At 45.5% G+C, this 26,693-nt stretch overlaps 1 protein-coding gene across 4 annotated transcripts in view; it reads left to right on the forward strand.

Moving 5' to 3' along the window:
- Nucleotides 1–7,488, forward strand: part of dip2a (disco-interacting protein 2 homolog A) — a 127,163-nt gene extending 119,675 nt beyond the window's left edge. For all 4 annotated transcript variants that reach the window (XM_072444229.1, XM_072444230.1, XM_072444232.1 and 1 more), the window contains 5 exons: nucleotides 887–944; nucleotides 2,528–2,602; nucleotides 3,955–4,129; nucleotides 4,816–4,939; nucleotides 5,601–7,488. In XM_072444229.1, the coding sequence (XP_072300330.1) occupies nucleotides 887–944; nucleotides 2,528–2,602; nucleotides 3,955–4,129; nucleotides 4,816–4,939; nucleotides 5,601–5,853 (685 nt within the window). In that variant the 3' untranslated portion in view covers nucleotides 5,854–7,488. The remainder of the gene's footprint in view (nucleotides 1–886; nucleotides 945–2,527; nucleotides 2,603–3,954; nucleotides 4,130–4,815; nucleotides 4,940–5,600) is intronic.
- Nucleotides 7,489–26,693: the final 19,205 nt, after the last annotated feature.

Genomic DNA, 26,693 nt, shown 5'->3' on the forward strand with positions numbered 1-26,693 from the left:
ACCGTTTAGAGACAGATTTACAGCCGAAAACATTTTCTCCAAGAAGAAGGTGAGTAAACAAAGCTGTGTCCGCGTTGGAGCAAAAGTCGCCGCGGGGCCCGTCCGTCTGCAGATCCGAGGAAAAGGATATAGACTGTACTCTCGCTAAAAACTGAATATAAAACACACAGGCACCAATAGCACTGTAAGAAGGCTAAAAGCTCTGAAAAGGCCATTTTGCATGATACACTGTATATATAGGAATAATTGGCACATTTTTGACCCCCCCTCCTCCCCTACATGCGTACATACTAAATGGATGCCCCCTTGGCTTCTTTGAGTTTGAATTGAACCACTGACGGATAGTTACGTTTGAAGAGATTTGTTTTCAAAATCTTTATGGCCTTTAATGTCGATGCAACTAACGCTCCGATCGCAAACTGTGCATCGAAAACTATGTTTCTCTGCTTTCTCTGCGATGACACAAGGACCTCTGTTTTAAATCATAACTTATACCTGGCCGCATCACTAAACTTGTTTTTTCTCAGCGGAACAGGTTCGCGACTCGCGCGCTGAAACACGGCTTGTGATTGTTGTGACCTGCTAGTTTCATGTCAACACTTAGATCTACGGTGGCCTGTTGCAAGCGTTCAAATGTTAGTGTAGAGTCAGGTCATACATGTGAGAGAGTTTACAGGTCTGCTACTGTAGAAGCACTTACACCCTCCACTACAGCACCACCTGTTGGCCGTCTGGCAGAACTGCGTGTGAAGAAATGTGACGTTTGCGGAGGTCACGTGACGTGAAGCAGCGTCAGAAGTGGATGGAACGAAATCTATTGCATCAGAACATTAAAAAGCCTTCCATTTCCTCTTGACTGAGCTGCTGTTCCTCTGTCTGCCTGTAGGGTGCGCCTGGTGGAGAAGGGCTCCCCGCACAGTTTACCGCTCATGGAGTCTGGAAAGGTACCTCGCCCTCCTCTTGTGTGTCCTCTCTCTGTGAAGTGTGTCCTCTCTCTGTGAAGTGTGTCCTCTCTGTGAAGTGTGTCCTCTCTGTGAAGTGTGTCCTCTCTGTGAAGTGTGTCCTCTCTCTGTGAAGTGTGTCCTCTCTGTGAAGTGTGTCCTCTCTGTGAAGTGTGTCCTCTCTGTGAAGTGTGTCCTCTCTGTGAAGTGTGTCCTCTCTGTGAAGTGTGTCCTCTCTCTGTGAAGTGTGTCCTCTCTCTGTGAAGTGTGTCCTCTCTCTGTGAAGTGTGTCCTGTGAAGTGTGTCCTCTCTGTGAAGTGTGTCCTCTCTGTGAAGTGTGTCCTCTCTCTGTGAAGTGTGTCCTCTCTCTGTGAAGTGTGTCCTCTCTCTGTGAAGTGTGTCCTCTCTCTGTGAAGTGTGTCCTCTCTGTGAAGTGTGTCCTCTCTCTGTGAAGTGTGTCCTCTCTCTGTGAAGTGTGTCCTCTCTCTGTGAAGTGTGTCCTCTCTCTGTGAAGTGTGTCCTCTCTCTGTGAAGTGTGTCCTCTCTGTGAAGTGTGTCCTCTCTCTGTGAAGTGTGTCCTCTCTCTGTGAAGTGTGTCCTCTCTGTGAAGTGTGTCCTCTCTCTGTGAAGTGTGTCCTCTCTCTGTGAAGTGTGTCCTCTCTCTGTGAAGTGTGTCCTCTCTGTGAAGTGTGTCCTCTCTCTGTGAAGTGTGTCCTCTCTCTGTGAAGTGTGTCCTCTCTCTGTGAAGTGTGTCCTCTCTCTGTGAAGTGTGTCCTCTCTCTGTGAAGTGTGTCCTCTCTCTGTGAAGTGTGTCCTCTCTGTGAAGTGTGTCCTCTCTCTGTGAAGTGTGTCCTCTCTCTGTGAAGTGTGTCCTCTCTCTGTGAAGTGTGTCCTCTCTGTGAAGTGTGTCCTCTCTCTGTGAAGTGTGTCCTCTCTCTGTGAAGTGTGTCCTCTCTCTGTGAAGTGTGTCCTCTCTGTGAAGTGTGTCCTCTCTCTGTGAAGTGTGTCCTCTCTCTGTGAAGTGTGTCCTCTCTGTGAAGTGTGTCCTCTCTCTGTGAAGTGTGTCCTCTCTGTGAAGTGTGTCCTCTCTCTGTGAAGTGTGTCCTCTCTCTGTGAAGTGTGTCCTCTCTCTGTGAAGTGTGTCCACTCTCTGTGAAGTGTGTCCTCTCTCTGTGAAGTGTGTCCTCTCTATGTGAAGTGTGTCCTCTCTCTGTGAAGTGTGTCCTCTCTCTGTGAAGTATGTCCTCTCTCTGTGAAGTGTGTCCTCTCTCTGTGAAGTGTGTCCTCTCTGTGAAGTGTGTCCTCTCTCTGTGAAGTGTGTCCTCTCTGTGAAGTGTGTCCTCTCTCTGTGAAGTGTGTCCTCTCTCTGTGAAGTGTGTCCTCTCTCTGTGAAGTGTGTCCTCTCTCTGTGAAGTGTGTCCACTCTCTGTGAAGTGTGTCCTCTCTATGTGAAGTGTGTCCTCTCTCTGTGAAGTGTGTCCTCTCTCTGTGAAGTGTGTCCTCTCTCTGTGAAGTGTGTCCTCTCTCTGTGAAGTGTGTCCTCTCTGTGAAGTGTGTCATGTTGTGTTACTGTTGTGTGTGAGCAGATTCTTCCTGGAGTCAAGGTCATCATCGCCAACACTGAGACCAAAGGGCCCCTGGGAGACTCACATTTGGGAGAGGTCAGAATCTAACACTACTTGGATACAGAATATGTATTGGTCGTTTTTTTTTTATTTATTTATTTAGTTTGAATGTGTTTTTATCATTTTAACTTGTTTATTTTGTAGCTTCAAAACTACAAACCAGTTTAGTAACCTCGACCCAAGGGAATGTTCCATGATATAAAACACAGAGCTAATTTTCTGGTTTCATACGGGTTGTGACCGCCAGGGGGCATTGGCAAGAATGCACTGGGAGAGATGATCCAGGGTTTTCTCTTTATTAAAGGTTTTAGTCAAATAATACTGGTGGTTGGTATTTACAGAGCAGTTATTAATCATGTAAATACGTGTGTGGTTCTGTAATATAAACAAGGAGAACATAAATTATAATAAAATCTGTAAAACAATAACATATAATTCACAAATATACATGAGCTACGTCGGAGCTACTGCTGTTAGCGCTTAGCTTGAAGCACTTAGCATTCACAAATACAAAACAAGGTAAATATATAACTTTAACTACACTATTAAACAATTCGAATAGCATGCAACACTTTATACAATCATGGAACAAATGGTGTGTCTATGTCTACTTTCGTTTCTAACAAATACTCACTTTTTATCACGCACACCAAACAACAACCACAAGCTCTACACGATGTGGGGGAAAACAACTAAAACTCTGCAAACACGTAGCATCCTCAACCTAACTTGCCTATGCTAACGCGTGATTGGCTACTCGACCTGTCAATCAGGCACCTGGCAGAAACGGGGCGGGTCCTTCGTCACACCTATGTCATCAATAAAACACTTTGACTATTAAAATAACTGTTATTTGCAGCTCTTGCACATCAAAACATGACTTTTAATCAAATCTGGATTTACTGACATTATGTGAAAAGTGCAGCTCGCGCGGTGCAGCTCTCGCGGTGCAGCTCTCGCGGTGCAGCTCTCGCGGTGCAGCTCACGCGGTGCAGCTCACGCGGTGCAGCTCTCTCTCGCGGTGCAGCTCTCGCGGTGCAGCTCACGCGGTGCAGCTCTCGCGGTGCAGCTCTCTCTCGCGGTGCAGCTCTCGCGGTGCAGCTCTCGCGGTGCAGCTCTCGCGGTGCAGCTCTCGCGGTGCAGCTCTCGCGGTGCAGCTCTCGCGGTGCAGCTCTCTCTCGCGGTGCAGCTCTCGCGGTGCAGCTCTCGCGGTGCAGCTCACGCGGTGCAGCTCTCGCGGTGCAGCTCTCTCTCGCGGTGCAGCTCTCGCGGTGCAGCTCTCGCGGTGCAGCTCTCGCGGTGCAGCTCTCGCGGTGCAGCTCTCACGGTGCAGCTCTCACGGTGCAGCTCTCACGGTGCAGCTCTCACGGTGCAGCTCTCATGTGCAGGTCTGGGTGAGCAGTCCGCACAACGCCTCGGGCTACTACACGGTGTACGGAGAGGAGGCGCTGCACGCCGACCACTTCAACACCAAGCTCAGTTTTGGAGACACACAAACGATCTGGGCCCGGACCGGCTACCTGGGCTTCCTGCGGCGGACCGAGCTCACCGACGCCCACGGAGGTGAGCAACGGAGGTGTCCACTAGCGCCCCCTGCTGGGGGTTTCAACAGTCCAACTAGGAAGATGTCTATTTATATTTACAAAACAGCAAGTATTGTAACCCAGAATGGCTCATTATTACTGTGGATGATGCACGTTCACTTGAGTTTTTGAAGATACTATATTACTTTCTATCACATTTAACTCAAGTAATACTTGTTGAAGTTACAGTGCTCTTAAAGACAGACCTTCTACTTATGACTTAGTTCTGTAGGATAGAAACTGTTCTAAATACTTATCATAGTTTTACATCGGTGAAGTTCCAGTTTGTGAAGGAATTTAGAAAAGGAAGTAGAGCTGAAATCTAAAACTGAGACAATTGACATGTATTTGACACATTTTTCTGACAATTTCAACAAAATAAAGGTGGTATATGGTATTATTGTTTGTCAAATCATAACTGTTGTGTTTATATGGATTTTGGCTCTTGTTTACAGTATGGTTGCTAGGTAACAGTAGTCCCACCAGGAAGTACAATTATAAAGTTAACAAAAATTGTCAAGCTGGACTCAAGTAATTGTTTTTATCACTTCTTTTTACTTCTCAAATTACCGTATATCATTTCTTGAGTAGCATTTTTGGCCACTCAGACTCACCTCTGGGCATCGGCTGAGATGACTAAACCGAAGCGATGGTCGTGTTTTGCAGAGCGCCATGACGCCCTGTACGTGGTGGGCTCCGTGGATGAGACGCTGGAGCTGAGGGGCATGAGGTACCACCCCATCGACATCGAGACCTCCGTGATCCGAGCGCACCGGAGCATCGCAGAGTGGTGAGGGACCAGCCGGGGCCAGGGGCTGCACACGGGCCCCTGTTTTTACACAGTTACATATATAATTGACTCCTCCCTGTCAAAGGTCAAACTGGGAATTACAGAAAAAACTGAATTTCAATTTAGTAACAGAGCGACAGCAGCAGTATTGGCCAGATCTCTGCACTGCTCAAAGCGACAGGCTGTTAATGTGACCCAAGAGCTGCTGTAACGATACATCTGTAATGACTTTAGAACATGAACATATCCGATACTGTCTCTTAAAGACACAGTCAGATCTCCTTCACTCTGGAACTCCTCCCAAGGAGGTTTTTTGTAGTTCTTCCTGGCTGAGAAGGAGGGTCTAAGGACAGAGGACCCTGGGACATCGTCCCTCGCCTCCACAGACATTGTTTTATCCATTTTTCACTGTCGCCCTCAGAGGCAACCGTTGTTATGATTTTGGGCGTTACAAAAATAAATTGAATTGAATTGAAATTTGGTGTAGTTATAACTGTTTGAATTGTTACTTTTGACCCCAAATCACCTCGCAGCCTGCAGCTTGTGACTTTTTCGTGTACATGTGTTTCAAACTCCACAGAAAAACATAAAGAAGATCCAATTCCCTTTTTCTAAAAATACACTCTCCAAAATACATTCCAATTCTTGTTCTTCTCCTCAGTGCGGTGTTCACGTGGACCAACCTGCTGGTGGTGGTGGTGGAGCTGGAGGGGTCCGAGCAGCAGGCCCTGGACCTGGTGGCCCTGGTGACTAACGTGGTTCTGGAGGAGCACTACCTGATTGTGGGCGTGGTGGTGGTGGTGGACCCAGGGGTCATTCCCATCAACTCCAGAGGAGAGAAGCAGCGCATGCACCTGAGGGACGGCTTCCTGGCCGACCAGCTGGACCCCATCTATGTGGCTTATAACATGTGACCAGTTATTTCAAACACGTCAACTCACCAGTTTTCATCTACAAATGTGATTTAGAACATGTGAAGTCACACAGGGATCCATCGATACCAGTATCGATATCGGCACTGATACTAGAACATGTATGCATCAGATATGCTTTGTTTCCCCAATACGGAGCCCATTCCCCAATCACGCCTCTCTTAGGGACATAAACATGTTTTAGCAACTTAAATTTAGTGATAGTCAGGTCATGTTTATATTTAAAGCTGCAGAACCTATTTTATAATCCATCATTTACATTAGTTAGATCACTGTGTGAAAGGCGTCATGTAGTGCTCGCAGTTAGCATCATTAGCAACTGCTAATAGAAGCAGCCTGGGTCAAAGGTCAGAGGTTACACCAAAGAGGAACATACATACAGTTGATATTAAGTGCAAGCATCGGTGTGTGTGACCTGTAGCCCACCAGTTTGACCTCCTGCGTTTGACCTGCGTTTGACCTCCTGCGTTTGACCTCCTGCGTTTGACCTCCTGCGTTTGACCTCCTGCGTTTGACCTGCGTTTGACCTCCTGCGTTTGACCTCCTGCGTTTGACCTCCTGCGTTTGACCTCCTGCGTTTGACCTCCTGCGTTTGACCTCCTGCAGGCCTGTCACAGTAACAAAGAGATGCCCCTAAACAATAATGTTGAAAAGCAGTGATTCTTGGAACAATGTGATCTTTTACTTCTAAGTGATATTTGACATGTGAGGTCACCAACTGGACTCAAACACGTCCCTCACGTGTGGATTTTGAGAAAAGAATACGTAACTTTTCCCAGACTAAACATCAGGCATCCGGAACATACGTGACAAAATAATGTGATGAATATGAAACACTTCAAGAGGGGTGTGATGTCACAGGAGATCTCTTGTGACATAGATAGAAAATGACGTTTACAATTGACAGTTCGACATCGTCTCAGACATTTCATAATTCCACAGTCAGATTAACACGTCACTGCGTTGATCAACAGTTATTTATTTTATGCTACTTTCTCAAACCACTAAACCCACTCAACAAACAAGTGAAGCTTTTATCATTTAAAATTATTTTAAAGTTCCAAACTAGCTGTACATACAATTTTAGTGTCTTAAATGTATTTCCAATCCATTTGCCAAATGACAGAAGTACGCCTTAAGTACCTTTCCTATGCTACTTGTTTTGTCTCCTGTTGGATAGGACAGGTTTATGCAGAGTATGGGGAGGCCCAAAACTTTGTACTGAAATGTTTTTAATAATGTATATGATTTAGTTTGGGATCGTTGGCAGAAGAATGTGCCGGGGCTGCGAGGACGAATGTTTAATGTGTGGGGTTGTATCAAATGTGTTATTTTGCCATCTTTGAATGTTGTAAAAATCACCCCACTGTTTTTAATGTGTAAAAGCTGTAAGTATGTACAGGAGAAGTGTAAATTATTAATATTTGCTTATGATGGGACATGAACAGGGATATTTTGCAGACATTTGAATCTGAAGAAACCTGGAGACTGTTCTGGAGGAAGTGAAGCTCCCAGTCACATTACAAACTTTGTTAAGAAAGAACAGATAGAAATGAGCTCGGCTGTCATTATTTTCATAACACAATTTTTGAATAATAAAAGTGATTTTAACTTAAACCTGGATTGTTATGAATGACTTATTGTTTTTTTTATCTTGATTTTTGGCTAAATGACAAAAGAGCCTGGGTCAAAGGTCAGAGGTTACACCAAAGAGGAACATACATACGGTGGAACACAGGTCGCATTCTGAGGTGTGGAATTGTCTTATTGCAGATGTTTTGACCTGGTTTATGTTTCATTTATGAGGCGTTATCATTGTATGTGGAAGATTAAAATGGCACGTTTTAACCTTTGCCCACCATCTAAAAGTGAGAATACAACCTATTGGATTTCATGGTAAAATACAGTGTCGACTGGTGATGCAAAATATAGAGGGGGCTATTTGACATGTTGTTTTTGACATGAGCGTGGTTTTGTTTTTTTGAATGTCCAAAATTGAATATTTAACATTGACTGTATGAATATATATTTTAAATACACATTTACAAATAGAATTAATGAAGTAATCAAACTTTATTTCCACTTTTGGTAATAATAATACAATGTCTTAGAGGCAGATACCATTTGTGAGAAAATACATTGAACATAAAATGACATTTTAAAGAGCAAAACAAAAATCTCAGTGATACTGTCACTTATAGTGCATAGAAGCAATTACTACATTAAGAGCAAACAAAAACACAATTGTTGGTGCCTGTTAAAGGTGGAATGGACGATTTTTTTCAGCAAATTTTTTATCATATTTCCTCGTGGCGTGGATAAATCATTTGTCCTGCCACGTATCAATCATAAAACGCACCTACCGCTCACCTGCAGCCGCGTCAGGCTCGTCCCCACGTTTCCGCGTGCCTAAGCGCATGGATCTATCATAATATAGTTCCCTCAGTGTACGGGGCAAAATGAAGACGGAGAAAGACAGTTCGAGCTGACGCAGAAGTGGACAGAAATCTACTGGAGACGAGAGATGCGATGCGCACGTGTGTGTTGTATCAGTCGGTTCACAAATCGCCGAAAAATCGTCCATTGCGTCATTAGTTACACTGAACTACATGTGTAACATTTTACATTTTTAGATTTAATCATCACAGACATTATTGCTATGGGAAGTTGTTCTTAAAGACATGTCATTTATTGCATTCTTTCATGAGTTTTCTAATAACCAAAGCATATTTTTATGAATAGAAGTTAAGCGATACTTTATGCTTAGCGTTAGCCTTATCCAGGTAATAAACTAATAAAAACACTCCTCTTTAGCGTGTTTGTTGTCAAGGTAACGGAGTTTGACCCATCACATGTCTTGGATTGATATGAAATCAGCCGCTTTCACTTCATCATGAATATAGTTTTTATTCACAGCCAGCAAACAGTCAAAGAGTTCATTCTGAATCATTTTGGACGTACCTTTTGTAACAGACGTCTGTAGATGCAGTTTTAAGACATAAACACGGAAGACACGGCGTGTGGCACTTCTGCGTTCGGCGCGCGCACATGTCTGTGTCACAGCGTAAACAGCGTAGCTCTGTGGTGTAGCTACTAGGCTGAAATGGGCGGCGGACTTAAGTCGGCATTTCCCTTTGGCATTTCTGATAGTGATGTAGTCACTTTTGATTGTGATTTGATTGTCTAAAAATTCCCATTCTATGAGGCTCAGGGGCGCTTTTTTTAACAGCCCCACGGGTACAAAGAGATAAAGGCTGCGCCGCGCAGCAGACCGCGCAGCATGCAGACAAAGTATCATGTATATATATACATCCATCTTCTTCTGCTTATCCGGGGCCGGGTCGCGAGGGCAGCAGTCTAAGCAGGGACTCCCAGACTTCCTCCTCCCCAGACACGTCTTCCAACTCCTCCGGGGGAATCCCGAGGCGTTCCCAGGCCAGCCGAGAGAGATAGTCCCTTCAGCGTGTCCTTGGTCTTCCACGGGGCCTCCTCCCATTGCCCACATGCCCGAAACACCTCCCCAGGGAGGTGCCCAGGAGGCCTCCGGAACAGATGCCCGAGCCACCTCAGCTGGAGGAGCAGTGGCTCTACTCGGAGCTCCTCCCGTGTGACTGAGCTCCTTACCCTATCTCTAAGGGAGCGCCCAGCCACCCGCCGGAGAAAACTCATTTCGACCGCTTGTATTGTCTTGTCCTTTCGGTCAATACCCAAAGCTCATGACCACATGTGAGGTCAGAACGTAGACCGACCGGTAAATAGAGAGCTTTGCCTTTTGGCTCAGCTCCTTCTTCACCACAACAGTCGATGCAGCGACTGCATCACTGCAGCTGCTGCACCGATCCAACTGTCGATCTCACGCTTCATCCTTCCCTCACTCGTGAACAAGACCCCGAGATACTTGAACTCCTCCACTTGGGGCAAGGACTCCCCACCCACCTGAAGAGGGCAAGCCACCTTTTTCCGGTCGAGAACCATGGCCTCGGATTTGGAGGTGCTGATTCTCATCCCAGCCGCTTCACACTCGGCTGCAAACCGTCCCAGTGCATGTTGCAGGTCCGGGTTTGATGGAGCCATCAGGACAACATCGTCTGCAAACAGCAGAGATGAGATCCTGTGGTCCCCAAACCGGACACCCTCCGACCCCTGACTGCGCCTAGAAATTCTGTCCATAAAAAACTATGAACAGAACCGGTGCACTGGGAACAGGTCTGACTTACTGCCGGCAATGCGAACACAGCTCCTCCTCTGGTCATACAGGGACCGGACAGCCCTGAGCAAATGTCCCCGGACACCATACTCCCGGAGCACCCCCCAAAGGACACCCCGAGGGACACGGTCAAGCCTTCTCCAGATCCACAAAGCACATGTGGACTGGTTGGGCAGTCTGGGAGTTGGCAGCAACTCCCATGAACCCTCGAGCACCCGATGGAGAGTATAGAGCTGGTCGAGTGTTCCACGACCCAGACGAAAACCATTCTTCTCCTCCTGAATCCGAGGTTCGACTATCGGTCGGATTCTCCTCTCCAGTACCCTGGAATAGACCTTACCGGGAGGCTGAGGAGTGTGATCCCTCTGTAGTTGGAACACACCCTCCGGTCCCCCTTCTTGAAAAGAGGGACCACCACCCCGGGCTGCCAGTCCAGAGGCACTGTCCCCGACCACCATGCGATGTTGCAGAGACGTGTCAGCCAAGACAGTCCTACAACATCCAGAGACTTTAGGTACTCAGGGCGGATCTCATCCACCCCCGGAGCCCTGCCACTGAGGAGTTTGCGAACAACCTCAGTGACTTCAGCTTTGGGTGATGGACGGGTCAACATCTGAGTCCCCAGTCTCTGCTTCCTCTTCGGAAGACATGACAGTGGGATTAAGGAGGTCCTCAAAGTATTCCTTCCACCGTCCGACAACATCCCCAGTCGAGGTCAGCAAGTCTCCACCCTTACGGTAAACCGGTGTTGGTGAGACACTGCTTCCCCCTCCTGAGGCGCAAGACGGTTTGCCAGAATTTCTTTGGGGCCGACCGATAGTCCTCCTTCATGGCCTTCCCAAATTCCTCCCATCCACGGGTTTTTGACTCTGCAACAGCACAAGCTGCGGCCCGCTTGGCCTGCCGATACCTGTCATTGACCTCAGGAGACCTAAAGACCAAAGTGGCCTGATTGGCCTCCTTCTTCAGCCTGACGACATCCCTTACTTCCGGTGTCCAGCAGCGGGTTCGGGGTTTGCCGCCGTGTCAGGCACGAGCAGCCACATCAACAATGGAGGTCGAGAACATGGTCCACTCGGACTCATTGTCCCCAACCTCCCCCGGGACATGGGAGAAGCTCTCCCGGAGGTGTGAGTTGAAGCCCCTACTGACAAAGGGCTCCGCAAGACGTTCCCAACAGATCCTCACAATGCGCTTGGGTCTGCCAAGTCTGTCCGGCTTCCTCCTGCGCCAGCGGATCCAACTCACCACCAGGTTGACAACTCTGCCCCTCTCTTCACCCAAGTGTCCAAGACACGCAGCCGGAGGTCAGATGACACAACAAAGTCGATCATTGATCTCCGGCCTAGGGTGTCCTGGTGCCACCGTGGTGAACTCCAACACGTGGCGGCTGAGCTGAGGGGCTATAAGCAAGCCCACACCAGCCCGCCGCCTCTCCCCGCGGGCAACACCAGAGAAGTAGAACGTCCAGCCCCTCTCGAGGAGATGGGTTCCAGATCCCAAACTGTGCGTGGTGGTGAGGTCGGAACCGCTCAACCTCCCGTACAAGCTCAGGCTTGGCTCTGGCCTTGGTTTTTCTCGATTCATAAAAGGCTTATATATATATATATATATATATAATTATTATTTTACACATTTAAACTAATAAGAATATAAGATAATTCTGAACAAAATTATATTGTTTTTAAGACTCAAATAAATGTACATATTTCGCTGATTGACAGGGGGGGGCGGCGCCCCAGCGTCCTTCATGGGCCAGCCTCCGATGCTCACTCCACAAGCGCCTACCAGCCCAAATGAACACACTGCTAAGGGAAGGAACTCATCCTGAATGGCTAACCGAAGTGCATACGATCCTGATTCAGAAGGATCCCTCAAAGGGCACAGTCCTGTCCAACTATCGGCCAATAACCTGTCTCTCGACAACATGGAAGCTCCTGTCGGGCATAATGGCGGCTAAGATAAGTGGGCATATGGATCAATACATGAGCACTGCTCAGAAAGACATTGGCAAAAATACCAGAGGAGCAAAACATCAGCTCCTGGTAGACAGAACAGTCTCACGGGACTGTAGAACCAACCCGAGCACTGCCTGGATTGATTACAAGAAAGCATACGACTCAATGCCACATACTTGGATCATGGAATGCTTTGAGTTGTACAACATCAATGGGGCTCTAAGAGCCTTCAAAGGGAACTCAATGAGGTTGTGGAAAACCAGCCTTGAGGCCAATGGGCAGCCACTTGCCCAAGTAACCGTCAAATGTGCCATATACCAAGGTGATGCGCTGTCCCCACTGCTGTTCGGCAAAGGTCTAAACCCCTTTAGCAAAATAATCAACAATGGCTATGGATACCAACTCAGGAACAGGGCCACCATCAATCACCTCCTCTACATGGATGACATCAAGCTGTATGCTTAGAGCGAGAGGGACATTGACTCCCTGATCCACACCACCAGGATCTACAGCTAGGATATCGGAATGTAATTTGGACTAGAGAAGTGTGGTCGAATGGTGACTAAGAGAGGGAAGGTACTCCACACAGATGGGGTCTTACTCCCATTACTCCCAGACGGAAAGATAGCAGACATTGAGGACAGTTACAAGTACCTGGGAATCCCACAGGCAAATGGCAACCTCGAAGCGGTAACAAGGAAAACGGCTACGGCAGAATACCTATAAAGAGTGAGGCAAGTCCTCACTCACTCCTCAATGGTAGGAACAAGTCCTAGGCAATAAACAGCTACGCCCTGCCAGTGATCCGATACCCTGCAGGAATAATCAGTTGGCCAAAGGAGGAGATACAGACCACAGATGTTAAGACACGAAAGCTCCTGACCATGCATGGAGGGTTCCATCCCAAATCCAGCACCCTGACACTGTACACTAACCATAAGCAAGGAGGCCGGGGACTAGTGAGCTTGAGAGCCACTATCCAGGACGAAAGGACAGGAGCAGGCCCTGAGCACCAGATCAATAGAGGCCCAGATCTACCACTACAGACAAGACCCAAGTGCGATGACCCACCATGACCCACCAAGTCTTTTCATACGTCATAAGGAGCTGGTACAGCTAGCAGCCCGGTGTAAACGCTCCTCTTTTTTCTCACACTTTTTTCACACTTATTGTGCTTTATCTGCTATATTTTGTAAATATTTTTTTCTATTTTACTGTACGATAGGGACACGCGCTGGAATCGTTTTTAATTCAACTGTTTTTGACTTTTTCGGCTGGATTTGAGTGTTTTTTGTCGTGTCGTCGTGATGTGAGCTAGCTCTGAGCTAGCCCCCAGCCCCCCCGCGCCCTCCGGCCACCGCTAAAAGTACGGTGTGCCACGGTACACGTTTATATAAAAGAGGAACTTCACGAACGATCGGGCCACGCACTGGAATCACTTTAATTCAACTTGTTTTGACTTTATTCGGCTGGATTGAGTGTTTTCGTCGTGTCGTTGCGGTGTGCCTCGGCTCCGAGCCCCCCCGGCCCCCCCGCGCCCCCCGGCCAGTGCGTGTTTACACAAAGGAGGAACTAATGAAACTGCGGAGAACAGTCGTCTTACCCGGAGATCGTCACGTTATCCCGGCGGACATCCTAAGGAAAACGCAGCGAAGCAGACGGGCTGGACGTAAACCACGAGAGAAGAGAGGAGAAAATAGAAAGCCGGTTCCCGCCGTAGTCATGGGTAACGTGAGGTCCCTTCAAAATAAAATGACGGAAATAGCGAGCCTCATGCGGTCCCACAGGATTTATAGGGACAGCAGCGTCTTGATTTTCACAGAGACCTGGTTAACAGCAGAAATGCCAGACTCTATTGTAGGTTTGGACAATTTTCATCTGCTGCGGGCGGACAGAACGAGAGAATGCGGGAAGAAGAGAGGTGGAGGTCTGGCTGTGTATGTGAACGCGAGCTGGTGCAAACCGAATACTGCACAGTGAAGGAGCAGCTATGTAACAGGGATATAGAACTATTGGCTATTGGCATGAGGCCATATTATCTGCCCCGGGAGTTCTCACATGTGATTTAGATCGCAGTGGCCCCGTCTGCCAATGCTGAATATGCTTGCAAAGCACTGCTCTCCTGCACTTGTAGGCTGCAAACACAGCACCCACAGGCTCTCTTCCTCGTCTTGTGGATATTGATCAATTATTGTCATGTCTGTGTCCTATTTATCATGAGTCAAGACGATCTTGCTGCATATGGGTCACAATGAACTATTCGGTGTATTTTAACTATTCGGTGTATTTTCTGATTATCTGTGGACTAGTCTAAACAATCTTAAAGCGGACGTCATAGCGAAGGTCAGGCCATTTTTATCAGACCCAAGCAACAGCGATTTAAAACACAGCTAAATCTTGTGGAGAGTCGAATCTCTGCTGCAGACGAACAACACGCTGCTGTTTTGCCTGTTTTCCATGTTTTCATCAAATAAAGACTTTGAGAACGATCTTCGCCTCTCGCAGTCTGTATAGACTAAACTTCGACAGAATTGGTGGAGGATGCGGGTCTCTCATCGTGCTTGGAAAGGAAACATCTGAATTTTGCTCTAAACGATTCTCTTCTGGATGTCGGCTGATGACGCAGAGCGTCCAGTAATGGTTCAGCTGGGAATGATGGGAGAACAAGGACACCGAGCCGAGAGAGAGACAAGAGGAGACGAGAGAGAGACAAGAGGAGACGAGAGAGAGACAAGAGGAGACGAGAGAGAGACAAGAGGAGACGAGAGAGAGACAAGAGGAGTCGATTGCCAGTTTATTTTTGACTTACAATTGTGACTGGGACATTCAACAAAAGTAAGGCAGAAACCTCTTGTATTTATTACGAAAATTTGCACATTGAAAATGCTAAATTGTTGAAGTTTGCCAAAACTTTACCTAAATTTTCCACATTGCAGACAAGTATGAATTTAGTGAATGTTAGCTCATTAGTTTAGACAATCAGTTGGACTAATTTAAAAGGGAGTTGGACTCCGGAAAAAATAAATAAAAATAAAATAAAACGTGGGACGTGTAGGTAACTAAAGGGAACTAAGAAAGCTATTACTTGGCTTAAAGCACTCTACTGACAAGATAAACTACCCTCTGTGGCTAGGTGGAATTTTAAGTTATTTAGTCAATTTTATTTTTTCAATTCTGTATTCTATTTAAATTTTTAATTTTCTATTTTTTAAATTTATATTAAATAAATTTGTAATTAAGTTTTTATTTTAAATCTTTAAATTTAAATATCATTTTTTTCCCTAAACATATTTTATTTCATTATTATTGTTATAATTATTGTTCGAATTGTAATAATAATAGTTATAATTATTATTATTTGTTTTATTGTTTTGCTTGTTTTTGAAATACCACTGACTGCCACACTTTTTATTATCAAATAATAATAATCATCAAAAATTAAACATTAAGATATAGATTAATTAAATTAAATGGACCTTATTCCATTCAAAATGAATACATTTTTGAAGGATCTGGAAAACACAATCCGAGCAAATGAACAAAACCCAAAGGAAGCAAAAAAGCAAACTACACAAATGAAGAACCTCTTCCAAAAAAATGCAGAGAAAAGATTGATTAATCACGGTGATGAAGCTGTGGCTCCTCCCACAGAACAACAATGGAATTGCATTCATGAATATCATCAATCTAAGGTCCTGCATTACAAAACACATCAAATTTGGACAGTGAAAGGAAAAACTGTTGACATAAAGAAACTGAAAGAACATGAAGAAAAATTATCATTTTCAGTGAAACTACATAAAATGGCAAAAGACATTTTAATCAGAAGAGAGAGACTATTTTTGGCCAATATTCAGATGAAACCAGAAGAGCATCAAACAATCAGAAAAAACAAAATGAAACAGAAAAACAGAGCCGATAAGCGCATCCCTTTTGGAGCGAATAACAAAGATGAAGACTCTAGAACAGATAAGGAGAGCGGGCAGACTGGGGTACAAGGTCTACATCACAGCTATAGCGCCCCCCCTCTGGCCAGAGGAGAACTGCAGTGCCGCTCCTTGGGGAAACGAACATCATAGCACATATGCAGAACTAGCGAAAGAACTGAAGAAAATGAGGACAGAAACGGAACAAGAAAAACCAGCCCCCCACACTTCTACTCCAGCGGCTCCTCCCCTGCAGTGCTCATCCATGGATTCATCTCTGATAAAAGATACAACCAGAACCATACCACTGCTGCCAACGAAACATGCTGTAGTCTCGGGTACTCTGACTATGGTTCCGTCAGAACCCACTCAAGAACAAAGACAGATGCAGGATTTGAAGGAACAGGTGTTAGCTCTGACAACATTGGTTTCCAGCCAAAATCACATCTCCAAATTCATGCTCGAACAAACAGTGGCTCAAAAAGAACAACTTGCCACCAATGCATGGTCACCACCTGGATTGGCTTCAGACACAGATGAAGAAAGAAGATTACAACGACTACTGAAAGAAAAGGAACGGGAAGTGGCAGCTGATCTATTCAGGAAACAAGAAGAAAAAAAACGTGGACAAAAGGGGGAAACAGTCCTAGGAACTGGGCTAATGGAAGCTAAAAGTAAGAAGCAAGTACAGCAAAAACTCCACATTCAAAGAGGAGTGGAACAACAGAAGAAAACGGGCTTAGACCCATTTGTGTCAACACCAAATCAATATGTGACTGACCGTGGCTAAACCAGTTACATGTCTACCCGGATTATTATTATATCTACCCGGATTATTATTATATTATTCACAGATTCTGAAAGTGTGAATTTTAAGCTTTCCAATGATGTCTCACTCATGTAGATCTGATAATATTTGAGTAAGTTGTGGTCATTTGAATGTATACAACTCTCAAACCCATTCACTGAGAAAACGGGGCTCAAAGTTTCTCACCTGAGAGAGACCAGAGTCACAGGGGGGCTCATTTGCATCTCATTGAGATAAGCCCTCCCCCCTGTCAGACTGACACCACCTCCCCCCTACAGCTGTCACTGAAGACTCAAGAGGAGTGTTGTTATTGATGGTAACTGGACTTGAATCAGAATTAGAAGTTACTATATTAAAATGGAAATACTTGGATTACAAAAGGCCCTGAATAGAATCAAAGAATCAGAATCAGAATAGGGTTCATTGCATTTGTCGATAAACATAATTCACAGGTGATTCAGTGCAACACAAACAACAAAAGATAAGATAAGATAAGATAGCCTTAAATGTTACAACGCAGTAGATACAGGGGGAAAGGACAGATAATTTATAGGAAGTTTAAAAAACACTCTTAATAGAAGAACTCTTATAAACAGATGCCAGGGCCAGGTATACGAACTGCAACGGGTCCATGGCTTTGAATATATGAGATATGAGATAATAGATATGATATGTACACCACCAGAGTCCAATTACATCAGAGATCACATCCTCATCCTCTTCTTCGTCTGTGCACTCTTCTGTGCTGTGACTCTCAGCTCTTGGCATCAAAGCTGTAAACAAATAACAGGACATTTGAGAAATGGCTAACTATTTCACATGAAACACTCAATGTGAGAGTTTCAATATAAATACCTGAAGTGCTGATAACTCTTGATCTTTGGAAGCCGTCTGAAGAAGGGACTCAGATGCTTCTGCCAGTCGAAGTTCTTGACAAACACTTTGCCATCCGCCGTTCCAACAAGCTGTGGGATATTGAGGTGAGATTTAGGAGAGCTGTTTTCCACTACCTGATGACAAGGGCGACACTGTAAAAAAATGAGAACAGAAGAAACATATCTTAAGCAGAGAGCAGCACTGAAGTTTTGCCAGGCTAATGTTTACACATTACAGTAGTCAAATAATATAAACTAACCTCAGCGATGTCTTCCAAAGTGTCAACCCTGGTCTTCATGTATGCTCGCTTGATAAGTCCAAAGCCGCAATCAGGGGAGAATTTGGTGTGGCCAGCAATGAGGAAGTGGATGTCCATTGTGTAGTGAAGCTTGGCCCCGTCTGCAGAGGGTAGTAGACAGAGAGAGAGAGAAAGGAGATTAGATTAATACATATGACATTTGATTAAGACGTATATGTCTCTATAATTGCTATTCTGCATTTGCACTATTATTAGTACCTGCTGTGCAAAGTCAAAGCTGTATTGCATCCTGATGTCTTTGCTTGCTGGCGGTGAGGGTCCAAAAGACAGCACATTAGATTCTGTTGTAGAGATCTGTGCGTGGCCTGCAGCTTCTGATGTGTGGGAGAAGCTGTTTCCACAGTGATCTGAAGCTTGATGTACAAACTGCAGGCTCACCTGAAAAACAGATGTTGCTTATGGTTAATTATACTCTAATCATTAAAACATGAAAATCACCAAAATAATGTTTTACACTTACCACGCTCCTTAGCAGACTTCATGTAGAGACAGGTCATGTCAGTCAGGGTGTCTTTGCCAATTCTGAAAAGGGGAAAAAAAGGATTAGGGTTAACAGTAATATGGGAATAACACGCTTCACAGATAACAGTTCACATTGTGACGTTAACGGTGTATTTAAGATGCAAAACGCGGAGATATTGGGACATCTGCCCTCGGCTAGCGGGGCTAGCTAGCTCACTTGAGATAACACGGCTCGTAAAAGCAAAACACTTGCAGAACAGCACACCAGAACATACACTCGAGTTTAAAACCGGCGCACATTAAAGTGATTAAAAGCGGGTGTTTTAGTCGCAAAGCTTACCTGGTTCAGCCGTCCTGTTGTCTCTCCCAACACCGTGCACAGAGAGACACACAGGAAGCTGATAATGGCCAGGCAAGCGCGTGATTGGTTCGAGTGACGCAGTGCGTGCGTGACGTGCAACGTACGTAAGCCACGTGACCAGAAGTGGTATCGGGAGTTGTAGTTTTTTTTTCTTCCCACGCCGAAAAATAAGCCGATAACATAGCAAAGTTTAGCTTACAACTTAGCTCCGAATAGCTGCGTTTAGCTCCGGGCTGTGGGGCTAACAGCCGGTTTAGCACCATAAAACACACACAAAGCACGACCCACACAACCCACGGGCCAACCCACGCCGAAAAATAACCTGATAACATAGCAAAGTTTAGCTTACAACTTAGCTCCGAATAGCTGCATTTAGCTCCGGGCTGTGGGGCTAACAGCAAGTAGTCATATTAAGCCCGTATTGCAGAGTGCACTGAAGCAACATGTTAGCTTAGTATTAGCTCCACCGGAGCAGACAAGTAAGATTCTAAAGTGATCACGAGACCGCCTTAAAACACAGCGTTAAAGCAATAATTTAGTAGTAAAGTAAAAGTGTACCTGAGTAAACAGTTCCGTTGCAATGTAAGCTCTGAAGACTGTGCTCTGCAGACGGTCTGGAGTAATGAGAAGAAAACACGGAGCACGCAGAGCACGCAGCTGTAGCCATGCGGATCGCAGCTGATTGGTGGAAAATGTAAACAATACGTTGGCTAGAAAAAGGTGACGCCCCCCAGGAGAGCAGGAAAAAGACCCGAAAACTCCACATTTTTAACAGCTTAATGTATACGTTTAAGACAACCAATAGTGTTATCTGAAGCACACAGGGGCTTATTCATAACTTCAACTAGCACATTCTGCAAAAAAATGAAAATCACAAATTTGGGGGGGAAAAAGTAAAATGCTGTTTTTCTCAGTTTCACCGAGGTATGGTCCGACAATTGCGGCGGCGGGGCACATATGTGGCGGGAGCATTCACAGGAATGGTGGATGAGCATGGATACGACAACGCTTTCTTGAGTGGAGAACTTCACCCGCTCCCCGTCCACAGAGGTACCAAGGAAGAAGATGATGAGTTTTCTAGCAATGAAGAGGCTCCTCCTCTCGTTGCACCTCTCCGAATGACTGCAAGTAACCAAGAAGTGTACCAACCATTCGCATTGAAAGATCTAGAAGGGCTGATGTTAAAACTGCCCGCACTGACACAAGGTGCGCCGGCCTTCCTCAGAGCATTGACCACAAATACTGCAGGAGAAACACTTTGCTGGGGAGATGTGTCTGCAATTCTTATAAGAGCAACAGATGAGAATACGGCGGCCAGGATCCGTTCTGAAGTATCCAAACAGATTCATGCTCCAGTTAGAGTATCCACATCATTTGCCACCATAAAGCCTCAGTTAACTGCCTTCCTGACGCACTGTTGGCTCTGGAAATGAAAAATGATGAAGACTACTTTACATATAAGCAAAGAGCTAAAGCACAGTTCCATGATGCAACTGGAGAGCCCATACAACCTGGTACTGGCAACACTCTCATGTTCTTTTCCACTCTGGTGAAAGGACTACTCAAATGTGTCCAGGATCATTTGGATGATGTTGTTGGTCTTTACTCAAAGACAGAAAAAGAGTTGATGCCAACTGCCAACATCACGTTGCTAAGTACCTGAAGGAAAAAAAGAGACGGAATGAGGATATGGAAAAAATGAAAATGGCAAAGATCAAATTACAACTCAAAAAGCTCCAAGAAGAGGTGAATGATAAAAAGAAGCAAAATAAGTGTGCCAAGGTAATGGCTGCGGCAACAGAAGAGACCCCAGTGTCAGACAGTACCCAACAGATTGCTATGGCAGTTAAAATGGTCATGGGACAAGTACAACCCACTATGACACAACCACAGGCCGTCCCATCCGCCACAGGACCAAAGAACAACACACCTGCTTCAGAAATCATCTATAATCAAGGACGTGAACGTAACACATTCTCTCGTGGAAGAGGACGTGGGGCAGGAGCTGGAAGAGGACAAAACAGGCTCAGCGTGACTCCTGATCAGTGCTTAAACTACTTTGGAACTGGACATTGGGCTCGAGACTGCCCCATAGGGCAAACACAAAGAGGTCAACACCAAATGGCCCCAAACCAACCTGGCCAATTTCAAAGACCTCAAATGATGAATATGAGTCAACCCATGTCAAGCCAGAATCATCTACCACCACCCTTGCCCCTTGTGGTCTCCCTGGTTATACCACATCTTTAGGCCTTGGGCTGGCACTGTTTCTGTTTCTCACCAATATTATTGTTATTGCCTGTGTATTGATTATGATTGGATGCTGTGCTGTCTTAGATCACTTATAGAACGCTTGATTGGATCTGCTCTTACTAGACAACCTGCTTATCTTTTGACCCTGATTACACACGCTATTACTCAAACACAAATCTAACTCTGATAGTGACAAGACTCCTATACTTTTTTCCAGAATCTGATTACTACAACCCACCATGTGTTTATGCTAACTGGGGATGCTCCTTGTCTCACACCGATTTTTACTAAATGATTTCTTTTAAGGATTTGCTTGATTATATAATGATTTTATTTGATTTTTAAATATCGAATATTTTGTGAGGTTGCGTCTGGCGCCTCTTTAGTGTGATCACTTGTGAATGTGATCAAAAGGGGGAATTGTGGATATTGATCAATTATTGTCATGTCTGTGTCCTATTTATCATGAGTCAAGACAATCTTGCTGCATATGGGTCACAATGAACTATTCTGTGTATTTTAACTATTCTGTGTATTTTCTGATTATCTGTGGACTAGTCTAAACAATCTTAAAGCGGACGTCATAGCGAAGGTCAGGCCATTTTTTATCAGACCCAAGCAACAGCGATATAAAACACAGCTAAATCTTGTGGAGAGTCGAATCTTAGCTGCAAGACGAACAACATGCCGCTGTTTTGCCTGTTTTTCCCTGTTTTCATCAAATAAAGACTTTGAGAACGATCTTCGCCTCTCGCAGTCTGTATAGACTAAACTTCGACAGTCTCTGGTGACTTTAACCACGCTTCTCCCTCTTCTGTTCTACAACATACACCCAGTATGTTACTTGCCCCACCAGAAACAATAGAACATTGGACTTTTTGCCAACACCAAAGAGGCTTATTCTTCTTCCCCCCTCCCTCCCCTGGGCAACTCAGACCACAACCTTGTACATCTGAGGCCTGTGTATGAACCCATCGTGCGCAGGCAGCCTGTGGTGTCCCGTGAGGTGAGGATGTGGTCTGCTGAGAGTGAGGAGGCTCTGAGGGACTGCTTCAGCACCATTGTCTGGACTGAGCTTTATGACCCACATGGGAAGGATATCAACACCATCACAGAGTGCATCACGGACTACATCAACTTCTGTTTTGAGAACATTGTTCCCTCCCGGACGGTGCGGTGTTTTTCAAACAACAAGCCATGGATTAACCGTGAACTGAAGGCTCTGCTGAAGGAGAAGAAGAGAGCCTTCAGGTCAGGGAATAAGGAGGAGCTGAGGACTGTGCAGAAGGAGCTGAGGAGGAAGATCAGGCAGGCTGAGGCCGGCTACAAGAGGAGGATGGAGGAGCAGCTGCAGCAGAAGAACATTCAGGGAGTGTGGAGAAGCCTGAAAACCATCTCGGGCTTCAAAATCCCCCCTGCCCAGACAGAGGGGGATCTACAGTGGGTGAATGATTTAAATGCTCACTTCTTGAGATTTGATCGGTCACCCGCCCCTCCCCCTGGACAATGGCCTGCATCTGTTCCTCTTCACTTCTCTGCCCCGGACCATCAGCTCCCCACTTCGCCTGGACTCACCCATCCCCCCAGCACACAGTCCCCCTGCCAACCACTGACTGTCACAGCAGCACAGGTGAGGAGAGAGCTGAAGAGGATTAAAGTGAGGAAGGCAGCAGGACCTGATGGCATCAGCCCCAGGCTCCTTAAGTCCTACGCAGATGAACTGTGTGGAGCATGTCTTCAACATGAGCCTGAAGCTGAGGGTGGTACCACAGGTCTGGAAGACCTCCTGTCTGGTACCTGTGCCCAATACATCGCGCGCCAAAGACTTCAACAGCTTCAGGCCGGTGGCTTTCACGTCCCACCTGATGAAGACACTGGAGCGGCTGGTCCTGGACCACCTCCGCTCCACCGTGAGCTTAGCCATGGACCCGTTGCAGTTCGCATACCGGCCTGGCATCGGAGTGGAGGACGCCATCATCTCCCTGCTGCACCGCTCTCTCTCTCACCTGGAAAAGCCCGGTGGCTCTGTGAGGATCCCGTTCTTCGATCTTTCCAGCGCCTTCAACACCATCAGCCGCTGCTCCTGAGGGACAAGCTGGAGACGGCTGGAGTGGAGTATGACCTGGCAGAGTGGATCCTGAACTACCTCACGGACCGACCCCAGTTTGTGAGAGCACGGGACTGTGTCTGACACTCGGACCTGCAGTGTGGGGGCGCCCCAGGGCACTGTCCTCGCGCCATTTCTCTTCACCCTTTACACTGCAGACTTCAGACATGACACGGACAGCTGTGTCCTGCAGACGTTCTCTGATGACTCTGCCATCATCGGACTCATCACGGACGACGATGATGCGGAGTACGGACTGCTGGCGCAGGACTTTGTGGACTGGTGTCAGCGGAACCACCTCCTCATCAACGCGGGGAAGACCAAGGAGATGGTGGTGGATTTCCGCAGACGCCACCCCACTGCCCCCTCACCAGTGAACATCCAGGGACGGGACATTGAGAGAGTGGACTCATACAAGTACCTGGGTGTTCATCTGAACCACAAACTGGATTGGACTCATAACACAGACTGTACAGGAAGAGCCAGAGTCGGCTCTACCTCCTGAGGAGACTCAGGTCTTTTGGAGTGACAGGGCCACTCCTGAAGACCTTCTATGACTCTGTGGTGGCATCAGCCCTCCTGTACGGTGTAGCCTGCTGGAGCAGCAGCATCACAGAGAGGGAGAGGAGGAGGCTGGACAAAGTCATAAAGAAGTCCAGCTCCGTCCTGGGCTGCGCTCTGGACTCGGTGCAGGAGGTGGGGGACAGAAGGGTCCTGGCTAGATTCACTAGATCTATGCTTGACCATGAGTGCCACCCTCTGCAGGACACTCTGTCCGCTCTGGAGAGCAGCTTCGGTGAGAGACTGATCCACCCTCGCTGTGTGAAGGAGAGATTTCGCAGGTCTTTCCTTCCTGCTGCTGTCAGACTTTATAACAAACACTGTTAGTCCTGAACACTCGCAATACTGACCTAACCTAATACTAATGTGCAATTCTGTCATATGTGCAATTACTGTCGTGATTCATGTGCAATTACTGTGAAATTCATGTGCAATCCATGTGCCGTCTTGACACATATTCATGTGCAAATACTGTCGTGATCACATGCAATGGCATTATGTATTTATTTATTTTTATCTTTATTATTTTTTCCCCTCCATCCCTTGTTGGGTAATGGGAGGTTTTTGTCTATGGGAGTTTTTGTTTATAAGAGATCTTCTACTGAAAGTGTTTTTCAAACTTCCTATAAGTGATCTGTTCTTCTGTATCTACCTGCGTTGCATCAATGAAATTTCCCCATGTGGGACAATAAAGGAATATCTTATCTTATCTTATCTTAGGCTGTGCTAAGGGGGCCCTGAGACCATCCCGCACATAACTGCAGGGTGCAAGATGCTGGCAGGAACAGCATACATGGAGAGAGCTTCAGTTGTAGTCATCTGGACTCAGTTAGAAAAATTTGACGTTTCGACTCTCATCCAAGAGTCATTGTCAATAAAAGAATTTAGGTCGAGAACTCCGATATTTGTACTATTCTGTGGTAAGTCCAGCCCATTGGGCGGAGCCTTCCTGAAGTGGAAAGAGTTGTTTGTTTCAACAGAAACTCCCCCCCTTGTATCTACCGAGCCTAGTCTAATTTTTCTAACTGAGTCCAGATGACTACAACTGAAGCTTTTTCTACAATGGAACACGCCTGGACGAATGAGGGATTACACCGACATACATGGAGAGCCATAACCAGGTGGCTGGCATAGTGTACAGAAAAATATGCGCAGAGTACGGGCTGGAGACCCTAAGGATAAGGTGGGAAACACCGCCAAAGGTGGTGGAGAACTACCGAGCCAAGATCATCTGGGACTTCCAGATACAGACAGACCGAATGGCGATGGCGAACCAACCGGACATAGTGGTGTTTGACAAGGTGCAGAGGAAAGCCGTGGTGGTGGACATTGCAGTACCATGGGATAGTAACATCCGGAAAAAGGAACATGAGAAACTGGAGAAATACCAAGGCCTCAGAGAGGAGCTGGAGAAGGTCTGGAGCGTGAAGGTATCGGTGGAGCCCGTAGTGATCGGAGCACTTGGGGCAGTGACCCCCAAACTGGAGGAATGGCTTGAGCAGATCCCAGGAAAGACATCAGACATCTCGGTCCAGAAAAGTGCAGTGCAGGAACAGCAAAAATACTGCGCAGAACCCTCAAGCTCACAGGGGCCTCTGGTAGAGATATATGTATATATATATACAGATATACATATATATATATATATTTTTAACTAATAATAATATACCATGATTGAACAAATGATATTGTTTTCAGACAAAACAATTGTTGAATACCATCTGACGATGGTCCCATCGTCCAGCCACCACTGGTAAAATAAATCAAATGTCTGAGGATTTACAAATCTTGTAAAGGCTAGAACATCTTCAAATGGATAAATTATATTATCAAAAGAATCTTTAATCATTATGACAACCCATATAATATATATATATATATATATATATATATATATATATATATATATATATATATATATATATATATATATATATACAGGGTTCAGAACAAGCGGTATCGCAATTTCTCTCAAATGCGATGCATTCGTCATAAAAAAGTGCTTTTGTATTGTATTATGAAATTGCTATACAAATTTCAAAAAATTAACGGATTGTTTAGCAGCACTGCTATACAAGTGAAAATCCTTAATCTGAGCCCTGATATATATTAAGGATTTCCAGTTATGTTGCAGTGCTGCTAAACAATTCGTTAATTTTTTTAAATTTGTATAGCAATTTGATAATTGCATAGCAAAACACGAAAGTGACTAACAATCAATATTTTCCATTGACATAACAAAATTATTTATTTCAAATGTATTTGTAAACATCCTATTTAAAAAAAAAAAAATTCTAACAAATTAACTTTTAAACACTTTTTAAACATTTTTTCAAAATAAAACTGAAAACTTGCAAATAAAATTAATTGTTGAACATATTATTTAACACAAAGTCAAATGGCCTTATTTACAACTTTCTTCCACATCATCACCAATCAGATGACTATTTGCAGGAGTCTCATTTACACTCCCAAAAAATAGGTATTAAGCTTCTGATGGAAAAATAAAGGTTGCTGTGGCGTCCATGATGGTGTATTTATTGTGTTATTCAAATTGTGCCGCTCTATTTGATGTTCCATTCCAGCTAAAACGTTTCCATTTTTGGTTTTGCTATTTGATGACGGTCCCTAAGCACTCGTCTCGGCTTCGGCTGCGCATCTGATTTTTAAAAACAAGGTTGTGTCACTTGGCAGTGTAAATATGAGAATTTTGGCATGTGAATGATCTGATGAATGAAAGACTTTTGCGTTTAGGAGCTATTGACCTCGGAAGTCCGAATCTGTGAATCTGATGCTAACTTTACCGCACGTGGCTCTTCCCGCTTTCAAACTCGCGATCTGAGACAGCAGCGGGACTCGTCATGTCAACATTGCGTCCTATATTGTGTCATGCCGTTGTTGACGATAGATTGACGAGTGATCAGTACTTTTAGGCGCTTTGTTTATACAATTGAACACACACTTTTGTATCGCAAAAGCTGCGA

The sequence above is a fragment of the Eucyclogobius newberryi genome, unplaced genomic scaffold (genome assembly GCF_026437365.1).
Source record: "Eucyclogobius newberryi isolate DKJ021-1_F unplaced genomic scaffold, fEucNew1.0.hap1 SCAF_14, whole genome shotgun sequence".
Lineage (NCBI taxonomy): Eukaryota > Metazoa > Chordata > Actinopteri > Gobiiformes > Gobiidae > Eucyclogobius > Eucyclogobius newberryi.